The 13,713-nt window shown below is 40.6% G+C and overlaps 1 protein-coding gene across 2 annotated transcripts in view; it reads right to left on the bottom strand.

The window, feature by feature from the left end:
• The window catches only part of CCDC175 (coiled-coil domain containing 175), a 45,674-nt gene that overhangs the window by 28,261 nt on the left and 3,700 nt on the right, over nt 1-13,713 (bottom strand). For both annotated transcript variants that reach the window (XM_072115790.1, XM_072115791.1), the window contains exons 4-11: nt 13,173-13,308; nt 11,632-11,860; nt 8,705-8,827; nt 7,438-7,547; nt 5,799-5,880; nt 2,784-2,920; nt 1,819-1,929; nt 1,664-1,735 (exon numbers count right to left, since the gene is read on the bottom strand). In XM_072115790.1, the coding sequence (XP_071971891.1) occupies nt 1,664-1,735; nt 1,819-1,929; nt 2,784-2,920; nt 5,799-5,880; nt 7,438-7,547; nt 8,705-8,827; nt 11,632-11,860; nt 13,173-13,308 (1,000 nt within the window). The remainder of the gene's footprint in view (nt 1-1,663; nt 1,736-1,818; nt 1,930-2,783; nt 2,921-5,798; nt 5,881-7,437; nt 7,548-8,704; nt 8,828-11,631; nt 11,861-13,172; nt 13,309-13,713) is intronic.

Genomic DNA, 13,713 nt, shown 5'->3' on the forward strand with positions numbered 1-13,713 from the left:
GTAACAGGCTGTTCACATCTTTCAGGAGCCTCCACATTTCGTCACAGGTTGCAGTCCAGCAGGCACCAACGATGTGATGGATCCAGAACTGCTGTCACTTACATTTCACTTTAATGACAAAATTACTAAGGCAGAAGCCAACCTAAACACATAGGGGCACATTTACTAAGGGCTGTGCACCTTCTTCTAGGCTAAAACGACTTGCACAGGTATTTAAGAAGTGTCTGCACCGCTATTGTGTCGCACGTGACTCTTTTGTGGCGCAGCTGCGCTAGCCTCCATGCTACACAAATTAAGGCATGTGCTGTCGGACTGTCCGACTGATTCGGAGCGAGCGCCGTATTTGAGAATTGTGTGTCACATGCCCTATTTTAAAGGTGCACCACAAAAAGATGGTGAACTCTGTCAAGCCAGTGTGGGGAAGCGACAGATGCATGATTTCAGGTGCACGATCTTAGAGAATGAACGCACCCGGCATTATACACGGAAATAGCACTTTGAGTACCGTATATACCGGCGTATAAGACGACTTTTGAAGACAGAAAAATCTTCTGTCTTCTCTGGGGTCGTCTTATACGCCGGTAATCGTCTTATACGGCGGGTCCCGGTGCATGGAGAGGGCTCACGGGCTGAGCCCTCTCCATAGCCGGTAAGTCTTTGCTGCATATTGCAGCAAAGGCTTACCGGTAACACCCGCGATAGGTGTTTGCACAGCGATGGCTGCCAGCAGCCTCAAAAAGCTGCCGGCAGCCTCAAAAAGACATCGGGGTGCATACTCACCCTCCGTTGGCCCCGATGTCCGCGCGGATCGTCTTCCGCGCAGTCTTCTTTCTTCTGCTGGGCGCCCGGCACGAAGTTAGTGAAGACAGAAGACGGGCGCCGAAGCCAGAAGAGGACCCACGCGGACATCGGGGGAGCAGCGCTGCAGGTCGGGGCCACCGGAGGGTGAGTATATAAGTTTATTATTTTCTATTAATGCTGGGCTGGCTGGATATTACTGGGGGCTGTGCTATATACTACTGGGGGCTGTGCTGTATACTACTGGGGGCTGTGCTGTATACTACTGGGGGCTGTGCTGTATACTACTGGGGGCAGTGCTGTATACTACTGGGGGCTGTGCTGTATACTACTGGGGGCTGTGCTGTATACTACTGGGGGCTGTGCTGTATACTACAGGGGGCAGTGCTGTATACTACTGGGGGCTGTGCTGTATACTACTGGGGGCTGTGCTGTATACTACTGGGGGCAGTGCTGTATACTACTGGGGGCTGTGCTGTATACTACTGGGGGCTGTGCTGTATACTACTGGGGGCTGTGCTGTAATGGTAATGTTGTTGTTGTATGCCTTATGATGTTTATGAGCGACAGTTTTCCTGCTATATACCTGCATGTCATAAGAATTTACATTAAAAAAAGGACCATGTTAAATTCAAATGTTTTTTTTTTTAATCTTTACCGGTGTTTTGTATGCGTTGGAAAAGGGGTAGTCTTATACGGAGAATATATCTTAAACTCTATATTTTAAACAGGAAAGTAGGGGGGTCGTCTTATACACCAGGTCGTCTTATACGCCGGAATATACGGTACATTTTCTAAATTTCCAAGTCAACGTGTCCCATAGAAATCTATTATTACACATCTACAAAGAACATTCATAGCAAACCTTTTCTGACGTTCATTTGCAAGATTCTCCTTAAACTCTTCCACGTGAGCGGCGAGCTGCCCTGTGGCTATTCTGTGAATACAGTGACAAGAGTATAAGTGAATGCCTAGCTTATCATGTTACAACTAGGAAATGGACCGCCATTAGTAACGTACCTTGTACTCTCCAACAGCTTTTCAGCATCACATTCCATTCCTGACAGCTCCATTTTCAATTTTGCTAAAAGTTCCTGTTTTTCTTCAAGGGCAGATCTTGATTTTTCCAGTCTTACAAAATAAGAAGATAATAGCAAGCAGATCAGTCCTGTATATTTGCCTGTATCATATGATATATATAAACATGCCAATGTGAATATAATTCTTCTGAATATAAATTTTTTACTATCTACATAAAAATCTGCAAACAAGTTACATGTTGAAAATGTATAAATAGTATGAATATTCAAACACCATGTAAACACGGCACGGAGGAGAACTGAACCTAAAATCTTGGTCAGATAAGTAGCAGTAAACTAACATGCTGTGGATATTAAAGGGTTTGTCTCGATAATAATATTTACCAACTATCCAGAGGATAAGTGATACATGTATGGTTGTAGGGGTCTCTATTGTTGGACCCCCATAATAATCAGAACAGGGGATTGCAAGTCTATAGGCTGATCTGGAAGTCCCACGGAAGTAAATGCAGCATAGGACAGATTGGGGAACCTGCAATCCCCCACTCAGGGGCTTTCACTGTGATCATTTAGTTATTCTCTATCCTGTGGATATATTATTAATGACAGAACCTCTTTAAAATCAACATCAGAGGTCATTTTCTGTACTTAAAAATCTGCAATGTATATAAGATTTTCAAATTTTCTAGAATATTGCTACATAACACAGAAGATATTTATAGCTAATATCTGCATGGAAAATCACCATGTGATGTCTGTATTTACTCAATGATATGCACGGGCCGGTATGCTGAGAAGTAAATATATAAGTAGAAATACAGGCAGCACACAGAAGATAAAAGATGTGAACAAGACAGATCCATGCCATATGGTGCCCACAGCCTGTGATGGGCCATACTGTACCTCTGTGTGACATACGCTGACATAAGAAAAGTGAAGTCTTACATCGTGGCCATGTCTCTCTTCATTGCATGCTGCCTGTCCTCCTCCTCGGATGCTGCCTCATATTTCTGCTTGAGATCTTTGTGCTGCTTTGTTAGAGACTCATGTAACATCTCCGCAGCATCCATTTGCTCATCTAGCTGGGATAAAAAAAAAAGATCTATGAGCGAAAACTGTGCAAACTAGTGTGCAGGGGGCAGCAAATTCAGGATTTGTGGCCACGGTCTTCATGAATCTGGAGCCCTCTGCACTGCACCAACTTTTTTTTTGGTGCACCTTTAACCGGTTAAGGACCGGCCCTTTCCTGTTTTTTCATGTCCATTTTTCACTCCCCACATTCAAAAATCTATAACTTTTTTATTTTTACACGTAAAGAGCCGTGTGACGGCTTGTTTTCTGCATAACAAATTGCACTTCATAGTGATGGTATTAAATATTCCATGCCATGAACTCGGAAGCGGGAAAAAAATTCCAAATGCAGTGAAAATGGCGAAAAAACGCATTTGCGCCATTTTCTTGTGGGCTTGGATATTACGGCTTTCAATGAGCGCCCCAAATGACATGTCTACTTTATTCTTTGGGTCGGTACGATTAAGGGGAAACCAAATTTGTATACGTTTTATAATGTTTTCATACATTTACAAAAATTAAAACCTCCTGTACAAAAATTATTTTTTTGATTTTGCCAACTTCTGGCGCTAATAACTTTTTGATACTTTGGTGTACAGAGCTGTGGGTGGTGTAACTTTTTTGCAAAATTTTATAATATTTTCAATTATATCATTTTTAGGACTGTACGACCTTTTGATCACTTTTTATAGATTTTTTTATATTTTTCAAAATGGCAAAAAAGTGCCATTTTCGACTTTGGGCGCTATTTTCCGTTACGGGGTTAAACGCATTGAAAAAACATTATCATATTTGATAGAGCAGGCATTTTTGGACGCGTCAATACCTAATGTGTTTATGATTTTTACTGTTTATTTATATTTATGTCAGTTTTTTTTTAACTTTTTTTTTATTTTTACTATTTTTCAGACTCCCTAGGGTACTTTATCTGATCTGATCGATCCTATCTGATAGGATGTCTGTCCTATCATATTGTCTGATCGATCCTATCATATACTGCCATACTACAGTATGGCAGTATATGGGGATTTTTCTCCTCATTCATTACAATGTGCTATCAGCACATTGTAATGACGGGGTTAAAACGAAATAGCCTCGGGTCTTCGGAAGACCCGAGGCTACCATGGAGACGGATCGCCGCTCCCCGATGACGTCACGGGGAGCGGCGATCCCAGGTAAGATGGCGGCGCCCTTGCGCCGCTATGTTTATGAGGCTGCCGGCAGCTTTGCCGGCAGCCATCGCTGTGATAACACCCGCGATCGGTGCTAGCACCGATCGCGGGTGTTACCGGTAAGCCTTTGCTGCAATATGCAGCCCGTGAGCCCTCTCCATGCAGCGCGACCCGACCGCCGCCGTGAATACCCGGGGGCGGTCGCGAACTGGTTAACATGAGCTGTGCAACACAATTCTGTCGAACTTTGCATGTTAAATCTGGCGTAAGGCCCGACTGAGCACCAGAACGCACGTTTCAATGACAATTTGTGTCGCGTGATGCAAGCAAGCAATACCTGTGCAAGCAGCTTGTACTAAAAGGAGCGTGCAAAGTCCGACAGAGCTTAGTAAATGTGCCCCATATCCTTTTAGCAAAGGTCATTTTGGGCTTGGCAATGCCCATTTTGTCTGTGTGTGTGCGGTTATTATTATTATTTATAAAATATATCATTACTTAGGGGAAAAAGGAAGATTTTTTTTTTGTTTTTATTACTTATAATATTTTCTATTATTTTATAAAACTTTATTTAACTTTTTTTGGTCCACTAGTGGACTTACACTAGAGATCTGTTTGATCATACTTTTCCTACGTGGTCTACATGGTAATATGGAAGAATAGCGGAATTCTTAAAATAAACTAGCAATGTGTGTACCGGAAAGACATAATTCTTTTAAGCTATATTCACACAAACGTGATGATTCTCGTTCCTGTTTTTCACCGTGTAGAATCAGCACTTCAATGCATGAATTGAATCCATGAAAACAGGTCCATATGTCTGATCCGTGAAAAAATAGATAATGTTGTACCTTTTCATGACTCTCAGATACAACACGGGAACACTTTCAATTGTGTAAATAAAAATAATAACAATATTGCCTTTTCCAACCTATAGTTTTTAATTTTTTTTTAGCTAGGAATAGGATGTGGGCTTGTACTGGACCATGGTTGCTTTCAGTAAGGATCAATATGAGAATAGTTTAGTGTAATAACTCACTTTAATATTCTGTCTATAAAGTGAAAATGTTACTGCGATGCAGTTTTGCCTTGTGAAATATTAATCAGTGACATTTCATAAAGCTACTTTTTACATCTATTTTTATCTAAACACAAGCTGGGCCATTTCTAAACCATAAAAAGTCAGTGCGCCCTTTAAGAGGTTTGTGCAATAAAAGGTCAGTGTTTTGTTGGTTCAATTTGATGAAAGCCCTTTGATAGTGATACATAAGGGAATTTTGCAGCATGATCATTTCTATTAGGACAGACTTAGAATGTAACAGAAGCAAAACACACCTCTTTATAGTCATTAGGATTGTATGGTCTCAGCTTACCTTATGTTAACTTGTAGTGAATGAATAAAGTTATATCTTTATACAGTTTCCTGTTCTAAGATAACTTGATAAAGAAGTTGTGCCACGTTTGAGTTATCCTATAACTTCCACCACTTAATTTAATACTATAAGAGTGATAGAAATTGCATAGCATACTCCCATACTGTTGATTGGAGCTTGACCCATTAGTGAGAACAGGACCTCCATTCTGTGGATATCTGGAGTCTGTTCTCATGATAGGTGAGGGCAGTTAGACCCTCTCCGATCAACATGCAATCTTGGTACAACCCTTGTAATTATGATAGTACAGTCAAATAATAATCGTAATGATACACTACTGCTTTTACCTTCGATATTTCCCCCTCTAAGGATTTGCTTTGATTGTAAAAACTTTCTTTCTTATTTGCCATGCGCAGCTCTAGAATATCTCTATGGATAGAAATAAAAACTTCTCCATTAGCGTTTTAAGAATCAACTATTCAATGTCTTGTAGTTTACACACATGTTTGTCTAAATTCATTTTCTGAATAAAGGGGGTGTGCAGGTGGAGGTTATATATCCGCAGTATTATGACATGCTATAATAAGGCAATATTCATCCTGTACGGACCACATTCACACATTCTACCGAAAATGTAACAAGTAGTCTACAAAGCACCTAAAGTAGAAACCCAAGTGATCACCTGTACTGATCTCCTACTACGGTAACTCCATTTTCAGGTTACTCACTCTGTGCCCCCCTGTTTCCTGTTTGTTGGATACAGTAGCTGGCTATGTATCACACTGAGATCATTTCTGTGAGTTCCCGCTGTGAGGGGTATTTGTTATGCTGTGACCTATTCTATTTTAATCAATAAATCTTTGTTGAAACTGAAGCAGAAAGTCAAAAATGACACTTTGATTTCTGCTGTGAATATGCTGGAACATCCATATCTAATAATTTATTGGGGTGGTATATAAAACATTTGACGGATATTAAAATAAACTGCATGTTTTATGTATTACAAAGATTTCTCTATATGTGAATAGCGCTTTGAATGCAGAATGTGAAATCTATTAGTAACTCTTCATGAAATCCTGCACGTGTGAATATCGCCTTAACTTGGGTCATCCATGTTGTAAATAACCATGTATTAAGAATACAATTTACATGAGGAAGCTGTCCACTTCTGACAAGGTACAAACAATGGAGGGCATTTATGATTTTAGGGGAAAGTATTGTTTTCTGGACCCAATTGTAGCGGTGATTTGCACTGGGATTTTATATTGTGCAGAATATTAATGTATTTGTCACATTATAAGACTAAATAAGCCTCAGAAATTACAAACCACATTCATTAATGTTAGTAGACATTCCTATTGTCAATATGATTATGCGCCCAAAATTTTGCCAATAAAGTGTTGGAAAACTAGAAGCGCAGGAAAAATGTCGGGATTCAAATGCGGTGGCCAAACTGGATGACAAAAAAATTAGGTAAGTGTTGTGAAGCTGTGGTTTTTGTGCCGCTGACACTCTATAAATCTGTCAGAACAGACGTCAAAACCATTAATAAATGTGCCCCAGTGTCACTGTCTGACATCTTTTTAGGGGGCATTTATCAGAAGTGGCGTAGAAGCCCTGATCACAAATGCTTGCGAATTACAAGCTTGTGATTATTTTCCTCTTTTCTCCAATCCACACCAAGGGTGTGTGGAGAGGCACGATTGGGGTGCTGGTGGCCGGGGAGTGGACGTGTCTGATGAAGGAGTGGGCCAAAGCAGGGTGTTGCTGTTCCTGGGCTGGCAAACTCGCTGCAGCCAGCGGCTTTTCACACATGAAAAGTTGTTGGCTACACTTATTTCTATGCCAGCTACAAAAAATATGCTGCACAGCCACCTGCCAGTTACTTGAAGAGGCCTATGCAGGGCCTAAATAACACCCCCCATAGTTTTTCATGCAAATAAATAAATACTGTAAACCTCAGAATGGTTATGCAATATAACTCACATTTTGTTGGAGGTCTCCAATGACTGCTTTTTTTGGATGTCTAGTTTATTTGTCAGCCTTCCATGCGACGCTTGCAAAAGTAACATTTTGCCCTTAATAGAAGATATATTCTGAAAAGAAGAAACAGCTCTTAGATAAATATTCAATTTATACTGTAGGTCTTAAATTTCATCAATGACACCATGTACAGCCTTCATTTTATTCTACCATTGTTTTCAGCATGGAGCAGGATACCAGTATACATTAGGCCATGAGACCAATGGTGGCACAGTTTAAAGGGAATCTATCACCAGGGACCTCATTTTCTCTAAAGACAGGTTACAGAAGCCCATTACAGCTGCAGTGCAAATCTGCCTTTCTGCTTTCTCTAAGCATTTGCATTACAATATAATTGTGTTTTATTACTTACCTTGCACCTTGACAGAATCCTCTGTGTAGTCCCAGGGGTTGGGCTTTGGTTTGGATGCATTTCAAAAAACACCACATGACTTGTTTTATACTTTTTGGCTTTTTTTGGTGTTTAATGTGGTATCCAAACAAAGCTAGTATATTTTAATATTTTAGGTTTTCATGAGAGGAAACTTAGTTAAACTATGAAAAAATGTAAATCTTGTTATGGTAAGTTTTTCTACTTGAGCATAGTTCCCCAACTTTCAATGATACAAACCATGTTTACTTTTGTTAATATACAAAGTAGCTATTATGTCTAAGAACAAGTGCTCGGTGTGGTTCATGTTACATTGAATAGTATTGGCACACTACAAAGCTGCATTCTGTGATTTATTAATATTTTTTTACAAGGACTTCTTATTTTTGGTTCCCTAGACTGCAGGAGACTTAGGCCAATAATTTGGCAACTTAATCACTTGGATGCCACATCCCCATGCAGTACAATTTGCTGTTAGAGAGAGGCCTGTAGAATTACACTCTGGCTGCACGAGGCCCGGCTCATCAGGACATAGGTCTACAGATTTTAGGCACAAGAGGGTTAATGGGGTTGCCTCCATTAAGAATCAATCAACCCATTCCATGTGGATGTTATATTGCAAATCTTTGTAATTTGGATCCAAATACAATCCAACATTAATAGTTAAAGTTATTATCCCAAAATTATGTAAATCTACTGCAATAGCTCAGTGTAAGTAGATTATACTGTGTAACACTCTTTTTAGGTGTATGTGGTGTCTATTTGCCATGGTAAACAGATTTGTGAAATTATCTGCTATAAAGTCTATGCTTGTTTTACTATCTAATGGTAAAAACGTACCTCCTTCTCCATGTTCATTTTCTCTTCCACGTCAAATAGAACAGACTTCCTTTTACTCAGATATATTTTCTTTTCTGCATTTCTGGCATCTTGTACTTCCGTCTTTCTTAGTGTTTCTGTAATCTAGACAGGCAATAATAATCATAAATCAGTATTTATTATGGTTACTTTTTATTCTGTGCCTTCACAACATAAATGTGGGCTATGTTCACACCTCTGCTGTAGTATTGGATTATAATATAGGTGATTTGGGCACCTGGGACCCAAGCTTTCTAGGGGACCACATGGCCACCTAAACCACCCACCAAATTTTATACCAAGAACAAACTTCACCCATGAAATCCTCGTTCAGCTGTTGATGAAAATCCTGCCTCGGGCGGCAGATAACTGAGCCCAAAGGGGGAAAGCAGAATTGCTGATTTTTATGAGGGCGATTCATGCAGCTGCCACCTAAAGTACGCATCTGCCACTGGCAAGTCCACACTGTGTGGCACATATCAATTGCATTTGTGTTTAAGATATGCACAGCGGTCTGTCTGCACTACTCTCTATACTGTGGAGGATCCAGGCAGCATGTGATGTCCCAGGAGAAGAGGAGACTGCAGCGGCGTGGGAACATTCAAGGTTTAGGTGAGTAATAATTTTATTATTTTATTTATTGCCACTCATTCATAGGAGTTTGTATAGAATTATGTGGTATATTAGTTAAAACCCTAATTTGTTGCATATAAATACACAGTGGGGGACGAGGATGGTATATAAACTGTGGGGGCTGCATGTACCCTATGGGGCTGCATATAAATAGATTTAGTTTGGGTTATATATACACTATGGGGCTGCATATAAATAAACTTGGAAAGTGTCAGGACCTGCACTGAAACTACAGCTATCCCTGTCCCCCAGGCATATTTAGCTCCCTCCCTGACAAGGACAGTACCATATACTTGCCCAAATCTAAAGAAACACCATGCATTCCCCTTCCCTGACGCGTTTCTTCCTGGTGTAGGTTCTTCAGAGGGACTGCGGTGGAAATAGTCATAAAAAAACGGGACCTCCAAAGTATAGGAGTATTCCTCGTGTTGTCAGAAAGTACTAGGATGAACCCAAGTGTAGGGTCATCTACTGGGTACCCGGTGCGGACTCTTTGGTCCCAACATATGCACGTATGTCCTTCATCATCTCAATGCTCCTGTCCATGCACGTACCCTGGAGACAGTCCAGCTGACGGTCGGATAATACTGCATACCGCTATATCGACAGTACACGTCAGACGTGGTAAGAAATATCTTTCCGTCTTATCCTCAAGGTGTTTGTTAGATGGCATGGTGCATGGCACCTTGAATGTAACAGGTACGTGTGTATCCCCATTGTTCTGTCCACAACCACTGGGTTGCCCAGTGGCTTCTATAGTACGGATTGTTGATTTTATATTTTTGACTCTAATTGTTTTAAGGCATACCTAATAAACATTACAAATTTTAGTTCACAGCCATGCTGGTAATTACATTTGGATATTTAGTGAACCAGAGGAAAAACATCCTCTAATTGGGCCGCATTAATACATGCTTTGTGTTTTCTAAATATTGAACACTAGAAACCTGTATCCGCTATCCACTGAATATGTAATAATGGTAGTGTGGAGGGAAGACTTGAAATGTTACTGATCCCCCAAATGGAGGAAGTGTCAATGACCCCTAGTGGGCAGTACAGTGGCTCAGTGGTTATCTTGCAGCACCAGGTTTCAAAGTTCAAATGCAACAAAGAGCAGCATCTACATAGATTTAGCCTGGGCTACCTCTTACTTCTTACACACTCCAAGGTGATGCTAACAAAGAATGATCTGGTCCTAGAGTAGAGCTGACCATAAAGGGTACCCTCCAATCCAAGCCAGAGAACTTTCTTTTTTTTCACTTCTGCCCCCCAGAAGGTTTTCCAACATTGTCTGTGTAAAGCACTGCAGAATATTTTATATCACAAAGATATAAATAAAGTGTCAGTTTATGGCCCCGTTCACACCAGCATACAGCTGACTAGAGAAGGGGAGAGGATGATCACTCTTCACCCCTTCTCTCTCTATAGGGTGCTGTGCAGCAAGGGGCGTAACTAGAGTGTTAGCAGCCACTATGGGGCCCACAGTGTCATGGGGCCCCATCATCCAATCTGACACTAAAGAATGGAGGATGTTCACCATAATACACATATTTTGCTGCACATTGCAGAGTATAATATATATATATATATATATATATGTCTGTATATGGTACAGTATGTGTGTGTATCTGTGATGGGTATATACTTATGTGTAAATGGTGTATGTGTTTATATGCTGTACGTCTGTATATGGCACTGTATGTGTTTGTATATGTGATGGGTATATGCTCTATATGTGGGCGTACGTGTATAAGAGTGTATGAATGTGTGTATGAGTGAAGAACTGTATGTTTATGTATATAGGTATATAAATGTGTGTGTATATATGTGAGTTTACTATGTATATTTTAAAGCAGGAAGGGGGCCCCATTCAGAAGTCTGCTTTGGGGCCCTGCCTTTCCTAGTTGCATACATCTTTATACAGGGGCACCGTATGGCGGCCATATGCAAGATGATATTTGTACAGCTAGATTATGGCCGCCTGTGTGAAAGAGGCTTATTGCATATCCTTTCACTCTATTTAAAGTCTATGGCACAAACCAAAACAACTAAGCACCAGCCATCAATTCCATCAATAGAGGAATTAACACCTATCCCCTTGAATACTTCTGGAAAATTAAAATATTTGGAGGCTTGACTCCTCTCTTATTAATAGTGAGGCAATAGACCAAAAATCATCAAACTAGATATAAAAAATACTTTAAAAAACTGCTTCCGGCCACAGTCTGTGCAAGTGAAAAAGCTAATGTCATGGCAGATTGGTTAGTTATGGGCACCTCAGCGGTTAGTTGTTCTGTCACTTCAGTGAACTGCTGCCTTTCTTTGTCCATATCTTCTGCTAAGTCTTCAGTTCTGTTCTGGTACTCAACGACGGCTTCTTCTGCTTCTTTCCGCTTGTTGTGGGTCTCATTTACAAGGATACTCTGGTGGGCTTTGCCTGCCATCTGTTGGTTTAGTAAATCAACTGCCTCTTGATGCTTGTCCCATAGTGTCTCCCCCTGTTGACTAGCAGATAGAAAAGCCATAATGCACACGGTTACTCTTTATTAAGGGTGAAACATCATCAGTCTTCTGTCCACCACATCATGTTGTTTTTTTATGCTACTAATAAAGGATTGAGCCTTTTAAAGTATATCTATGTAGTAAGCTTGGTTCTGGTACCATATCTATGTAGTAGGCTTCACCTTTGTAGTAAGCGTGTTTCTGGAACTGTCTGTATGTGGTAACCTTGTTCTCAAAGTCTATGATGTAAGTTTTGTTCTGGTGTTGTATATAAGAAATAAGCTTCATTCTGGTACTGTATCAAGGCAGCAAGTTATGGCACTGTAGCTTAGTATCTTACCTCTATGGGGCCCATGTGGGTACAACATCACACAAGCTTGGTTATAATAGGTATATCTCTCCGAGTGAGTGTGTCTGAGCAATAATTTATCTGGGGTCCTGTTAAGGCGTTTTCCATAGTTCATCTGCATCATTTGTTTGATCTGAATCTGGCAGATTGTACAGGTCATAAAAGGTGAATATCAGGTGACCGCTCAGACTAGAGACTTAGGAGTAACTCTAAATTAAATCGAGTCACACAATGGGACTACTGACATTGCATTACTGTTCTTCATAAAGCTTGGTTCTGTTACTGTACCTATATAAAGAGGTGATTCTGCATTGAAGGGCTTGTCAGATTTCATTCCAAAAAAGGGAAGAAAAAGGGAAAAAGCTGGAAAAGTGGTTTTAAAAAGCATGTGACTGCCTAAACAATCACTGGCCTTGGTGGTATAGCAATGGTTTGCATGTAAACCAGACAGAAACATTGGGGCACATTTACTTACCTGACCGCTGGAGTTCACCAAAAGTGCATTGTCTGACGATAACGCACTGTACCGCGATTCACTAAGATTGTGCACCCGATATCTTGCATGTGTTGCTTCCCCGCTCAGGTCCGACAGAATTCACCATCTTCTTCCTGGTGCATGTTAGGGCTTGCGACACAATTTGAAAGTTAAATTCCGCGCTCAGTCCAAATCAGTTGGATCGTCCGATGGCACGCCCCCCGATTTGGGTCACATTGAAGGCAGCGCAGCTGCGCCACAAACCGATCACGTGAGACACAATCCCATTGCCGACACCTGTTAAATGCCTGTCCAAGCTGTGCTATCCCCGAAAAAGGCGAACAGTCCGACGAAAGTGAGCAGCACAACCCTTAGTAAATGAGCCCCACAGTCTATGAATACAGCCATGTCAACCAGTCAGAGTAACTGCTCACATAAAAACTTTTTTAAAATATACAAATTAATATACCAAGTACTGTATATAAATTTACCTCAAAAATATATTCATCTGCTCAAGTTCTTTTTGCTTCCTTTCAGTGTTTTCCAGTTCCAGGCTGATATTTTTTAGTTCAGTTTCTAACTGAAGTCTTTCTGAAGCAACAGACTCACGAGCACTCGCAACCGCGTCTAGTCAGAGAGAAACCATAACCCGGTTATACAGCAGACAAATGCGACTGGTACTGGTACTGATCACATTTTTTATTAACAAGATTTTTTTGGTATGAACAACTTTATGATCAGTGTTTATTTGGGTAGGACAAAAACTGAGATTTATACATTTAGATTTTGTTTCTGTCTTTTATATGTCATCTTGGATGAGGGTGATGTAAAGGAAATCAACCATTAAAAACAAGCATGATAAACCAGGTACCATCATCATCTTGTATAATTATGCTAACTGATCAGAAGGGATCTGGGGGGGCTTACCAGATCTCCCCTGTGCTTCAGATTCACATTCTATTACACTGTACACTGTGGGCTGAAATGTTCTCTGCTGCAGTGAGATTACATAAGGAAGAGTGAGGGGGAAGT

This window comes from Engystomops pustulosus, chromosome 7 (genome assembly GCF_040894005.1).
Source record: "Engystomops pustulosus chromosome 7, aEngPut4.maternal, whole genome shotgun sequence".
NCBI lineage: Eukaryota > Metazoa > Chordata > Amphibia > Anura > Leptodactylidae > Engystomops > Engystomops pustulosus.